A 14,147-nucleotide genomic window follows, 5' to 3' on the forward strand; every position below is an offset into this window, starting at 1 on the left:
AACCAGTGAACAGGCGCTGTAGAGACAGTGATTACTGGGTTATTGACCAGATTAGTGAATATGTAACTAAGTGAAAATGGTCCAAATTCTGCCCGTGGCTTGCACAGTAATAGCATTAATGAAGGCTATCTTTAGTCTTGCACTTAAGTCCCATGGGAATTCAGTTTCTGCAGGACGCCGCTGTGCAGCTAGCAAGCCGTGCTAGCTTGTTTGTCTCAAAGCCTAAAATAATCTACTTAGATTTCCCCATTACACGTATGTGCACCCACTGTGTATATATTAACGATACTGTCTGAACACCACTGTACGACAAGTGATCATTTCTCTAATGCTTGTAGGTGGGGTATTCCTCCCTTACTTTAAAGGTCAAACCAGATTTGTCACAGAAAGATATGGACTTGGTGAAGTGAAGGGATAAAAAACCCTCTATGAACCCTCCGCCCTCTTTGTTATTTTTTCCCATCATTTATATAATATTTAATAAGGCATCGTGCGGCCGCAAACTGAGGAGTTGTGAACCACTGTGTGGTGCCTCTGACTCTGTCTGCGAGTCATTGTGTCCCCTACTGCGATGGGGTTGTTAGCTCAAAAGAAGAGCAAACCGTTGTTGTGACAACTAATAATATGGGAGTTGAGGCTTGATGGAGGAGGTTGTCTGTGTCTTTGTGTGTGCCTGTGTACATGCATGTGTTTCGTGGAGCACATGCATGCTTAAAAATGTCAATAATCAATAATAATCAGCCATGTAAATCCACATCAGGAAACGTGATGCAGCCAGTGCTTTGGTTGTTGATTCAATTAGGGACAGTTCAGTATTCATACAATGGACCACTGGAGAAAAACAGGGAAGGGTCATACCTTTTTATTCTCCGTTGAGGGGAGGGTCACCCAACTTTTGTATTCATGAAAGCAGCAACATTTCTAAGTGTCTTGTTTGGTGCATATTTTTCCATGAAGCTTCATGTAGCGCTCTCAGTCTTGGTCCCCCCATCAATAGCAGATGGGTCCCTCCCTGTTTAGTCGGCCAGACAATTTGACCTGTAGCTTTGTAGAAACCGTGCGTTTTCCCAAACTTAATAAATCCCGCCCTACAACCAATCAGAGCAACGTAACATCCCCTACAACCAATCAGAGCAACGTAACATCCCATACAACCAATCAGAGCAACGTAACATCCCATACAACCAATCAGAGCAACGTAACATCCCATACAACCAATCAGAGCAACGTAACATCCCATACAACCAATCAGAGCAACGTAACATCCCATACAACCAATCAGAGCAACGTAACATCCCATACAACCAATCAGAGCAACGTAACATCCCCTACAACCAATCAGAGCAACGTAACATCCCATACAACCAATCAGAGCAACGTGACATCCCATACAACCAATCAGAGCAACGTAACATCCCATACCACCAATCAGAGCAACGTAACATCCCATACAACCAATCAGAGCAACGTACATCCATACCACCAATAGAGCAAGTAACATCCCATACCACCAATCAGAGCAACGTAATCCCATACAACCAATCAGAGCAACGTAATGTCCCCTACAACCAATCAGAGCAACGTAACATCCCATACAACCAATCAGAGCAACGTAATGTCCCCTACAACCAATCGGAGCAACATAACATCCCATACAACCAATCAGAGCAACGTAATGTCCCCTACAACCAATCAGAGCAGCGTAACATCCCCTACAACCAATCAGAGCAATTTAACGTCCCCTGCAACCAATCAGAGCAACATAACGGAAACTATGTCAAATTTAAGCTAAACAGTACTACACGAAAATGTGTTTACTTCCAAACTTCTATTGCGCTCACAGTTCTGGCTTTGCTCACTCTCAAACCTCTTCTGCACTTACACACCTGTCCTTGCAAGCTTTTCGATCTTAACATGTAAATTAATTACAATTCAAATTTTATTTAAATTTTCTCCCTCAATTGTTTTCTTGATAATACATGGCCACATCTCAATGATGGCTGGACACAGAACTGTACCTGTTCAGTCACTGTAGACCGCTTTGGATTAGAACCTGAGCTCAAGGGTCTAAAACAGAATTGAGCGTATAATGTGATACAGAAGCTGGAAAATAATAGGTTGTAAATGAAGAGAAAGAGCATATGAGATAGAGTGAAGAGTATAAGTGCGATGAAGTGGGAGAAGGAAAGAGTAGCTAACGTCCGGAGTGGCTGTGGAGAGAGCTGAGTGGGTGGGGTGGTGGAGGACGAGGAGGAGGAGGAGGAGAGCTGAAGCTGGATCTAGTGGTCTCAGCCTCCTTCTCAGAATTATCCCTTAGTGACGCAAGCTCCTCCACTCACATCCTGACAGCTGCTCCCTGCTTGGTTACAGCGCTTCTCGGCCTGTCCAATAACATCCATGTTCACTTCCGCTTCAATGCATGGCTTACCCCCCCCCAACCCCTGGGTTTACCAATGCAGCTCCATTTGGGCTCATTAGTACATGTTCACTTATCTTTTTTTGTTATCGTTTAATCTATGCACTAGTGGGACCTCAGTGTCGCATACTCACTGGATCTCCTTTTCTTTTTTCTTTTTTTTAAGAGAGGCTGTGAAGTAATATACGCCATTATTCTTACTCCGATTGTCTCAGGCATTGTTCCCCCTAAGTGAGGATGACATACAGACAGATGGGCTGTATGACATACACTAAAAGTGAGTAAATAAAAGACTGGTGGAAAATAAGGATGACTCTATAAAATCAGGTCTGAAATTGGGCCTTACAATGATAATACGGACCTAAGAATATAACAACAAATTAAAATCGAGATATAATACAGACTGAAGCACAGAAGTACCACTGGAGACAATGAGGTCATGTTCTCGTCAATATTCCTGGGAAATTACCACAACTGTATTTGGTCATACACTACATTACCAGATGCTCATTTGCTCTCATGGCAACCGCCAACGTCTAACTGCAAAAGAACAAGAAACATGTCCTGAAAGAACTCAGTGCTTCTTTGCGGTAAAGAGACAGATTGTTTGTTTAGACACTGGTAGGATAAAAATGGAGACACTCCAAATGGCTGTATACAAGACAGAAAAAAAAACTCCTCCTCCACTCTCAATCATCATAATAGTCTTTTTTTATTCTCTCAGCTCAAACCATCAGTATTAGTACCTTTAATGTTGAAACACACACACAACCTGCAAATGACCAGAAACAATGAGCAAGCAGACATTGATTATCTGCTGCACTCGTTCTTTTGAGGTAATCAGATTGCATAGATCTGTTACAGTCCCCTTTAAATACAAGAATGTACAATATTCAATTCATCTTAAATCTACGGTGACTATGACTATGTACATCCAGATGAGTGTGAAACTCTGTTAGAAAGGCAGAGGATACACAACTTCACCTGTTTGGCTACGGTTTAACACATAATATTCTTGACGTGCAAGACCTATTTCATGGACTGATGATATCTTGGCGCTGTAGGGAAATACACAACTTCATTTCCCAGGTTTCATGACTACTTCACCTCAATTTGAAGACACCTCAAGTTCACAGTGCAGTCCACTAAGACCCTTTACTTGTACTTTGGATGTCACAGTTTCATATCTCTAATGACAAAAGTGATTATGTGTGCACATAGCTGAAGTTTACCTTCTTTTACAACCAAGGTTTCAGTAACACATGAGAATAGCTGAATTTACTGTACAATCGGAAAAAGGCTTGTTTGGTGCAGCAGGCGGGAAAAACAAGCCCATATAGCTGAAAATGTATGAATTGAAATAGTGGTTTTCATGACCATGGATGTATTGTTTGTGATTGCAGTGCACATTGCACCGCAATTTCCCCACTGTGAGACAAATAAAGGTTTTCTTATCTTATCTTATCTTATCTTATCTTATGTTATCTTATCTTATCTTATAATGCTGCTCAGGTAGCTCAACGCTTATAGCTACCGTAGCTAACCCTACTCCCATAGACCGTTATTATGAATATATATACAGTCTATGGTTACTCCTTTAAGGGGACCCGGAAGTGCTTGTTAAACCGGACGTACAGACTTCCCAATGTGACTTACCTTTACTAATACTTGTTGTAATTCTGGCTTCTTAGAGGTTTAAAGTCTACAAAATGTTTCTTACCACCGCAAATTGTGAGTATTTTAATGTATGTATTTATTGTTAGAGAGTCGCGTGCATATCTATGCCGGGCTGTCTCAAACGTAGCTAGCTAGCTAAAGTAACTGTCAGTTAGCTAACGTTAGCTGTTAGCTCTCCGTGTTGTCAACATTAGCTATCTAGCTAACGTGACATTGTCTATAACTTTACTTCTATCTTGTGTTTAACTTATTTGTGTAACGCTGCCAACCGTGAAGTGTTGTGAGCTTTAAAAGTTGTCACGTTCTGCTTTTATGATTGTAACGTTAATATAGCTAACGTTTTATATTTACAGTTAACTTGATTTAGCTAGCTAACCCTAGCTAGTGGCTAGACAATTTACCTTTTCACGTAACGTTAGGGCATTGCATTCATATATATTATCTGTCTAGTTGCATGTGTTGTTTGAAACCGCAAATGCTCTCAATAAATATTTTTTTTTAAACTGCATGATTTTTAATAACCCTTTGCTCTTTTTTTCTCTCAGTGGCCAAGGCAAAATCAAAGTAAGTGTAAGAATTATTCATGTTTAATTATATCAATGGTCCCAGGATAACCTAAGCAAGAAAATACCAAAATGCCCTGTACTTCCAGAAATGCAGACACTGTATAGCTAGGTTACCAAAGTTTTTTTTTCTTCTTTTTTCTATCAGGACCATCTTGGTGCAGATGATGAGCGCTGCAGGGACAGGCTACTTTTTCAACACGAAGAGGAACCGTCTCAGGGACAAACTGGTGCTGCGCAAACATGATCCATTTGGTAAGAAATGCAAAACCAGTAGTTTATGCTCCGGTTGTGTGACATACACACTCCAACCCTTTTATTAAGCATCAGCCCATGCTGGAAAAATAAATAAACAAACTAAAGGTTGCACATTAACCATATTTTATTGAAATCACAATACGGACCAGTGCAATATCCAATTTGCATTCACATGTTTCAATGAACATGAGCGTAAAGATACAAAAATGATCAATATCAGTAAAAAAAAAAATCAGTTAGATATGTTCCTCATGTCGTGCAGCCCTGATGCCTACCCGTTCTCAAGTAGTCTTTGCATTGTTTTTATGTCGTCCAGACCCTGTCACTTTTATTCAAAATCTGCTTTCTGTCTTTGCAGTGAACAAGCATGTCCTATTCTTTGAGAAGAGGAAGATCAAATCAATTTAACAACACAGCAAAATATATACGGACAACATTAAACCTGCTCGGTTTAAACAGACATTTTTAATTGTCATGGATTATACAAGATGTTTTGTCAGTCAGCATTTCTGTTTGGCTGGCTGACATGGTGTCAGAGGATTTCTTCTGGGATCGGTCAGAATGCCTCTACTCTCCCCACTGCACCAGTTCAGCAGGATGCAAACCCCGGCCGAGCATCAAGAAAGTTATGACTACCAACATTTTAAACAAGACACTACGACTCGTGTAAAAGAGATGTTATTCATTGGGCTATACAGTATCTTTTGATTTGAAGTCAGTCAAGTGTTTTGCAACTTTAGTAATAAACCTGGTACACATAATGAAACCATTTGTGAAAAATTATTTATTTGGACTAATTAAATTTAAAAATGCTAATTATGCTAATTTTAAGGTTCATAATTTTATTTAGAGGTTGTACCAGAATAGGTTTATGTGGTTTAATTTTCAGAAAACACGATATTTGTTGTACTGCACATTGCTGCAGCTCCTCTTTTCACCCTGTGTGTTGAGCTCTCTGTTTTAGCTACAGAGTGAGACATCTCACTTCTGTTCCATCTTTGTTGGTACACGCACAGCAGTAAGTACATCTAGCTAGTCAGTTGCAGAGTATGAGGGAGTGCCATGCTAGCAGCTAGGTGAGCATAATGTGTGTTACAAAGTGATGCACATTTGTCACGGAAGTAAAGGCTGGACTCCAATAGAGCTGTTTGTGAACAGTGTTTTCTGTTGGAGATGGTAAGTCCCTTTGGGGTAGACTATGGACTTTTCAATTTGTAAACCTATAATGTGCACAAAAAGATATAACACAATAAAGGAAAGGCAAAAAGCATAATTTGAGCACTTTAACTCAGTTATGTGCAGTACAAAAGCACTGTTAAAGGGGAACTATGCAGGTTTTTTTTAGCTTAATTTAACTTAACTGAACAGCTTTGGAATCATTGGAATGGTTGACTTGTTTTATTTTTTATAGTTGAATGGTGGTCGCCTCGCTCCCACTTAGCACCTGTGAGTGGAAAAACCACCCTTGCAACTTTTGGCCGCAGGACTCGGCGTTGGGAAGTATTACGTGATATTAGGTCTCGCCATTTAACAATTTGCTTCACGGCACTGCAAACATCCGCCCATTCAAGAACCGGCTAACGAGGTAGCGATGGAGTTTTTCACACTATTGTCATTGCTGAGCGGAACAGAAACTTAGGAAAGCATTGTTGGTAGAAGAGAGAAAGAGGAATCAGACACAAGTAAACATAGGAGCTGCCCAGTATCTTTTCTGAAGCTGTAGGGGGAGCTCTATAAGAAACCTGCAAAGAAATGGCCATAATAATAGCACCGCTTTAAGACGTGTTTGTCAATTAGAGATGTACATCAAGTAGATGTGTCATCACATACTACTTTTCAAATAAACGTTATATTGACGATGAAATTATAATCATGAACAGCTTTATAGTAAAAGAACATTGGTTAAATCGTTATCAGTAGTTTCATGACATTGTTCATTCTCGGATTTCTCAAAAGCTGTTCATTTCATATGACAGTTGGTTCAATGAGACTATTCCAGCCATGGTCCGTTAATACTGGTGTCTACTAGGGCTGGGTACCGAATGTAATACTTTTTAGGCTGTGACCTAATTGCCTCTGAAGTATCGAGTATCGAAATATACCTCGTCATTCAATACCTAAGGAGTAAATCTCATCAGGGTCAGTGAGCCAATAAGCCAATACGCAGCATGCTTCTACCAAGATCTAATAATGCCTGTGATTGGCTGTAGCATTACACATCGTTGAGACACGCAGGAAAAACTCTACGTTACGCAGAGAGACGGGGCTCACGTAGTAGGAGCAGAAAGAATAGATACAAAGATTTATTATTTTTGTTTTATAAAATTGGTATCAAAAAAAGGATTGTTTCAGGAACCGGTATCAAAGTTATGGTATTGGTACCCGGTATTGGAAGTTTTTGAACAATACCCAGCCCTAGTGTTGATTTGCTGCTCTTAGAACATCTCAGCCGGCAGGTCCTTTTTGAAGGGGTAAGACGTCTGCGTGCCAACAGCCTGCACACTCAATCCTGCCACCTGATTGGCTCTGCGGGCCATCTCCTCCAGAGGCATTGTGGGATAATGAGCCATGTAAAATGCCAGTGCTCCAATAAAGCTGTCTCCAGCACCCTGGGAAGAAACAATATTACAAGAATGCTTTATTAAATTCCACCTGTGGCTTAAACCGTTCCACTGTGTAATTCTAAAGCTGTGCTCTGCTCTGCAGAATCATACAGTCTGAGTAGGCTCTAATGGGAGGAGCAACACAACAAACAGTGAATCCATTTAACAAATATGATTCAAAAATAGGTTTAAATGTTTCAATTTTGTATTGAGAAGAGTATAGAAACACTAGGTAAATATAAAAAGACGGGCAGGTACATTTTTCAATTCATAAAACAGCCAACAGTAGGGGGTGCTACGGCATTTGTTAGCTGTGTTTTCAAGTCTTGTGTGGCTGCCTAAAGTTTCCACTACATTTTAAATGAGTTACTGAATTGTGACCTTGTGTAAAAGTGTCTCACTCAGCTCTTTCAGAGAAACATCAGTATTACTGGTATTAGTCATATCTTATACTCATACTCACACACACCTCATAATGCCAACAGAATGATAAATTATGTATACATTCTAAATTCTTATGATGAATCTTAAATGCAAAATGATAGTTGCAAGGCAGCCTTAAATATTTAGAAAAGCGCACAGAATTTTTCACCAAAGTTTAAGGAAAGACCAAATGTGTTACGTGCATTATTATCTGTTTGATTTATGATAAAAAAGACTGCTGCCTATGACATACTGTATCATTCCCTAAATTGTTGCTAACAAGCAAAGTAATCATGGTTTGTATTTTATCCAAAACAACTGTATAATCATAACTGAAACAAAGAAACAAAATCCAGTGGGTTTACTGCTTGCTTTTCAAAATTCAGCTGAATTGCACATGGCTGCTTTAATCACGTGTCCGTGACATCACCATAACTGCCAACAGCTCTGGTTTTGGCTTTCTGTTCTAACAGATAAACCATCCATTTTCCCTCATCTATTGATAGAGAAGGAATGTGCTGTCTACGCCCTGGAGGGGCTTGCTGATGGGAAAAGGCCGAATGGTATGTGGCGACACGCTCATGTTTAACCGCAAATCCCCCCCCCAACACTGGTTCTCACAAGCCTGCTCCATTACTCATCATTGCAGCTCTCAAAAGAGTTCATTGCACTCTTTCTTCTGGGTACCTCTGTAACCCCTCCTCACCCTCCAACCTCAAAGTAACCCTTTTGTCAGGGATAAGGTTGTCGGTTGTGTTGGGTGGATTCAGTGACATGTGGCATAAAACAAAAACCTTAGCACTGACCCCCGTCTGGCAGAGGGGGCCATGCCTTGTGATCAGGGCATTAGGAAACAAACAGGGTACATAGCAGCCGGGGCAGCAGGAGGGCACGGCCCCAGACACCTGTTCATTTTTTTTTTTTTTAAACAAGCACCTAAACTGGTTTCATTTAAGACCGTCTTTGTTCAACCAGTTGATAGATACAAGCAATGTAGGAAGAAAAAAAGTGTTCTGATTTGACATTTGAAGGCCATTATTGCACCCCACCCCCACTGCACGCCACTGGTGTGACTCCTGGAGAGATGCTGGAAAGAGTGAGATCAGAGCTGAAACATTTCACAGGCCCGGCGGATTTCCATGTTTAAAGCCACGGTGTGTTTATGTCTCCTGTCTGGAAGCCGGGCTGGGCCACGATACAGGCCAGCATTTGGAAATAAGGCTTTGGTAAAGCAGACCCACTGGTTTGGCCCTGGCCCGTCTCCCAGATCACACGCTGCGGTAGAAACCATGATGCCACTTTTGAGTGGGGGTTGATGCCTGGGAACCGATGACCAACGGAGCACAGTTTCAGTGAAGGGGAAACTTTTTTTAACAAATAGATTGTCTTCAAACTCGCGCAGGTGTTTGGTCCCTTGTCTTGTGTCTGTCTGGGTATGTGCCTGTTTCTGCATGTGTTGTTTTGTCTCCCTCCCTTCCGTCTACCCTCGCTGTCTTTTTTACACTGGGACGCGTTCCCAGTCTTAGTGTATTGTTTGTAATTGTTTGTCACTGTGTATGATTTCTAAACATATTAAATAAATAAATAAACATAGATTACGTAACAGAAAATAGTACATTTCAGTCCTTGTATTCATGGCCATACGTTATTGTTTTTGCCTTACATGCCTCTTCTCATTTTTTCATTTTTCTAATTTAATCACCTGTTTTGAATCACCTGTTGCCACTCAAGTAATCCACAACCAAATCCCTGCCAAAGCAACCACCTTTGTCTAGTCAGACTCCAGTAGGGTGGGGCTGAAACAGGTTTCTAAGGCTGATACTGCTATTAAGGGCTAAACTTGCTAATAGTCTTTTTTTTTTAACTTAACTTTTTTTAACTTTTTTTTTTTTGCTGACAGTTGACAAATCTCATCTTACAAATATAATAAAATATTAAGCTAAAAAATTGTATTCACTTCAGGGTGGGACATTATTTATATATAGACAATATTAGAATTGTAAACAACTGAAATTTCTTTTGGAGATCACCAAAAACAAATCAGTGCCTGAATTGGGCCCGTAGTACGGAGGCAAAATAAGTTCGTAAAGTTATACTGGATACCAAATGTTGAAATATAAATACCGCCGCATTTGTAGCATTAAAATATTTTACTTTGAAAACCATCTGTCTGAATGTATGTTGGCTGGATTTCCTGAAGCGTTTTCAATTTGTGAAATTTCCAAAGCTCTAGTTCATAAACTCAGAAATAAATTCAGAATATTCAAGCATCCAATAAAAAAAAAAACAATTGGTCTGATGTAGAAAATCAAGTTGCTTAAATTGGACTGGTGGGAGCTAACAACAATAATAATTGATTTAAACTAAATGGAATTGATCATTTTCTCATATGATCCAAGGCAGAGGGCACTTGAAACCTGAAAAAAGATGTTGAAGTTGTCCAAAGTTAAAATTACTTTTGGGACATATTTTTAAGAGGGGAATTCAAATAATATTTAGGTATGATAATTCATATAATGAGGTATTTATTATACCTCATTACATACAATTAATTAATTGTTGCCTGTCTTTGCTCACATCACGTACTTACACATAAGCTGAATATAACTTATTACTAAGTAAGTAATAAAGTAAGTAGTAAACTTTCCAGGTATGAATGTGTGAATGTGATCAGGTGATCCTCCAAAAGAGAGTCTTCCTCTCAGTGAACCTTCCCTGAATAAATGAAGGAAAATAAAATAAAACAATAAGTACACTTTCAAATGAATGTGAGCATATAATGCAATTATTCTGTCCATTTCCTGCTCAAAGCAGCTGTAAGATCAGGCAATAACAAGAATAACTTTGAGAGGTCTAATATGTGGTCTGGGTCAGTTGAAGTGTGCTGGAAAAGTGTATAGATTTTTGCAAGTGTCCCTCCCAGCCAAGTGCCATTGCAGCTAAAAGCAAATTGTCATTTAGTGTTTAGTGTTTTCCTATTACTAATTAAAAATGTGTACTATTGAATGAATAATGATTGGGTATAACTTGCACTCAAAAGGTTGCATACGCTTTAAGTGTATATGTGTTTAACCTGCAATGCCTCATATTCTGCTTACATTCTGGCCAACGCAACACTGACATTATTGTCTTCTGCATCGAGGTCAACTTGTCAATTAGTCAGGTTACTTTTATATACACATCCAGATTTTTTATTTTTTTTTTACTTCCTATGTCATTAAGTGAGCCAATCCACATCTAAAGAAGTACTTAAGAAACAAGACTTCACTCTTCCAAATCTAAATTTTAGGTCACTTGACTGTTACTGGCCACCCTCAAACCTTTCGCAGTCTTACTAATGTCTCCTCCGCTGAGACTGGCATGTGATGCTACTGGATCTAGTGAATGAAGCTCAACAAGGCTGACAAGTGCTACCCCCTTCAGCCCCGCCACCCCTGCCCTCGACACAGTTTGGTGAAGGTTAGATCTGGAGGCCTGTCAATCAAGTGACACAAGCACTTGCCGCGGATGAGCAGTGATGCTCTTACTGGTCGACTCTGTCCGCCGCGTCTTGACCTCTGTGCCGTTCCTCTGCCTGTTCTCCTCTGGTACTCAGACTGAAGTTAGAAATTAGGATGGCAGATTTGTCTGCGAGAAGCTTACCTAATTAAAGTGTGATTTAGAAAGTTCTCTGCCGTTTGTGTGTCACTGCAATAAAAGCATGCCCTCACAGAGACAGGGAACTTTGTTGCTTTGTGCGAATTAAACTACCTCAGAAAGTGTCGCTGGAAATTTTATAGTTTTTGTTCAGTTTAATTCAATCGATCAAAAGCGTATTTGTTCTCATTTAGAACCGATTCAAATAGAATTTTGTCAGAATCAAAGATTCATCTGGATGTCCTCTGGGGGACATAGCCAGACCACCGCTGCGTGATGATATGCCACAGAAGACTGGCTGAAAACACTTATCACGGACGGCAGCTAGCAGCTAACAGCTAACAGGACGAGCTAAATACCGGCAGGATAGAGACAGGGTAGGTGAATTTAAACAATGTCTGAGTTGAAAACGATGGGAGGATAAGGGGTGGTGGGTAACTTTCTCCTGGGGGATACTGGGAAGTGGGGATATTGAAGACGGTGAATTGTCCTTTAAGCACCGGAGGTTGGCACGGTTAGCATGAGTAAGTGACAAAACTATAGCCACTGACAGCTTTCTATTTGCTGTTATCTGGTAAGCTTTCACAAAAAAAACAGGGGAAGTGACCTTTTTGTTATGCTTCTGACAGCAGCTTTAGTGGTGTGGGTTTTAAATAAATAGAAGAAGAACTGAATAGCTTACACAAGCAGCATTAACCTCCATGGGTGTACAGACAAACAAAAGAGCGCATGCAGAAACTCAGAAGTCCGTCAATAGAAAATTTCAGGGACAAAGGCAAAAGTATCGCCCACACACTGTGATTGACAAGTGATTTTTGTAAAGTGCAGTGCAGAAGCACCACAGCAATGAGCGCTAAGCACCAAAGACAGACAAAAACAGAACCCATCGGAAATGCAGATCTCAGAATGGGCTCCACAAGGCATGGCTTTCATGTTATGAGTCTGCTGCGCCCACTGAACCTTTCCAGCCTTCACAACCTGTGACTGTATTTCTCACCCAGAGGCCTCCTGCAATCTTGTGCCATTAACTCCTGAAGCCTACAGCCTTTGTCAATGAAAGGCACCCAGGGGAGCGCAAAGACAAACTAAGGGGCAGCGATGACTCACAGCGGCTTCCATGTATGGAAGCTTTCAGTAAGACTTGCGAACAGTCGACTCGTCTGAAGTGCCGACGGGAAAAGGTTCACCCTACAGTCACATTAGCTACTAAAGACAGCGACACACACTCGTTTGATGGGCGTTCCTGGGCGTGTCTAGCCTACGCCTGGTTGCAGAAATTCTCTAGTTACCCTCTGTTTACATTGTGTATAAACCCATAGATATACGTATGGATGAAATATGACTGAACGTCCTGTCAACAAATCAAATGCCTTCCCGCTATAATGGCAAGTTTAAAGCATGAATATTCCATAAAAAAAATAATATTCTATAAAAAGGCCGCTGTTCTCCCTACCTTTTCTCCTAATCCTAGGGGTTACTTGGACGGTAGGGAGACCGCTGTTCTCCGTCTCACAAGACACTTCTGAGGTATTTTCAAGTCACAAGAATGATGTTTTTGGATATAGCAGTATTTATTTTTTTGATAGGAGTAACAAAATACATGAGATAAGATGCCAAACATATCCGATGTACCGGTATACAGAAATACAATGTCCTGAAGCGTTACCATTTTGAATGGTTTTCTTTGACTCAAGCAACCAACGTACATTCGTTTCGTTTTCGTTTCGTTTCGTTTTGTTTATTTCACACGTCATTATTGTACATTAAAAAATAATTCCATGAGGCACAACAATCATATACAGGACGCATGAAATGGGAACCCCAAATAAGCTACTAAAAGCTACATACGTCACGCTGCCCTCACGCTGCCTTTACTCCGATTGGTAGTTGCTTTGTCGCATCGCTCCGAATTTGCATGAAATAGACTTCTTGTGTTTATTTTGGCCCTGCCTTGCTCATGGCAGCGGCAAGCTCGTCGCTTGTCGCCGGCAAACGGCCACTCTTATTGAAAATGTATGGCAGCCTGTCGCTTTGTCTCTGTCTCTTGTAGCTAATGTGACTGAGGGGTTAGAGATCAAAAACACATTTAATTAGACCTATTAATTAGAATTGGGGCTCTTGCATCTTCGATCCATCCACAGTGCTTTGTCTAAGTTTTCTTTTACCCTTTTGTGGCTGTTTACTGGCTGAGGACAGGGCCAAACAGCAGCTGTCGTAGCATGTGCGGCCCATTAAAACACGGTGATGTGGCAGTTTTTGTTCATTGTGTCATGCTGACCTACAGTTTGCAGGGTTGAGGAACGCAATGCTCAGGAGATATTCCCTTACCTTTGGCTTCCAGGAAGCAATCATGCAAATGGTCCTTACATGTCTCCAGTCATATGAGAAGACTGGGAATAATTTGACAGTCCAGACCCACCGTACAGCTGTAATGTCTGGTTTGGACAGGACTGTCTACCTTTCGCCCTACACTGGACCTCCCGGAGCAGTGGAAACCAAGGCCACCCAAGTCCTGCTTGGGCTAAAATGGACTAGCTTTGTGTGTGTGTGTGTGTGTGTGTGTGTGTGTGT

At 40.7% G+C, this 14,147-nt stretch overlaps 2 protein-coding genes and 1 long non-coding RNA gene across 3 annotated transcripts in view; 2 read left to right on the forward strand and 1 right to left on the reverse strand.

The window, feature by feature from the left end:
- Window positions 1-3,981: 3,981 nt before the first annotated feature.
- On the forward strand, window positions 3,982-5,371 carry mrpl33 (mitochondrial ribosomal protein L33). Its single transcript, XM_032501324.1, has 4 exons — window positions 3,982-4,147; window positions 4,639-4,657; window positions 4,805-4,911; window positions 5,273-5,371. The coding sequence occupies exons 1-4, from the start codon at window positions 4,126-4,128 to the stop codon at window positions 5,320-5,322; spliced, it is 198 nt and encodes a 65-aa protein (XP_032357215.1). The 5' UTR covers window positions 3,982-4,125; the 3' UTR covers window positions 5,323-5,371.
- Window positions 5,372-5,382: 11 nt separating this feature from the next.
- Window positions 5,383-14,147, reverse strand: part of rbks (ribokinase) — a 36,778-nt gene continuing 28,013 nt past the window's right edge. Inside the window, exons 9-11 of the mRNA XM_032501323.1 lie at window positions 7,334-7,523; window positions 6,203-6,941; window positions 5,383-5,726 (exon numbers count right to left, since the gene is read on the reverse strand). Of these exons, the coding sequence (XP_032357214.1) occupies window positions 7,350-7,523 (174 nt within the window). The 3' untranslated portion in view covers window positions 5,383-5,726; window positions 6,203-6,941; window positions 7,334-7,349. The remainder of the gene's footprint in view (window positions 5,727-6,202; window positions 6,942-7,333; window positions 7,524-14,147) is intronic.
- The window catches only part of LOC116670692 (uncharacterized), a 15,800-nt gene continuing 14,896 nt past the window's right edge, over window positions 13,244-14,147 (forward strand). The window contains exons 1-2 of the long non-coding RNA XR_004327096.1: window positions 13,244-13,278; window positions 13,417-13,642. This is a non-coding gene — a long non-coding RNA (uncharacterized LOC116670692). The remainder of the gene's footprint in view (window positions 13,279-13,416; window positions 13,643-14,147) is intronic.

The sequence above is a fragment of the Etheostoma spectabile genome, chromosome 20 (genome assembly GCF_008692095.1).
Source record: "Etheostoma spectabile isolate EspeVRDwgs_2016 chromosome 20, UIUC_Espe_1.0, whole genome shotgun sequence".
NCBI lineage: Eukaryota > Metazoa > Chordata > Actinopteri > Perciformes > Percidae > Etheostoma > Etheostoma spectabile.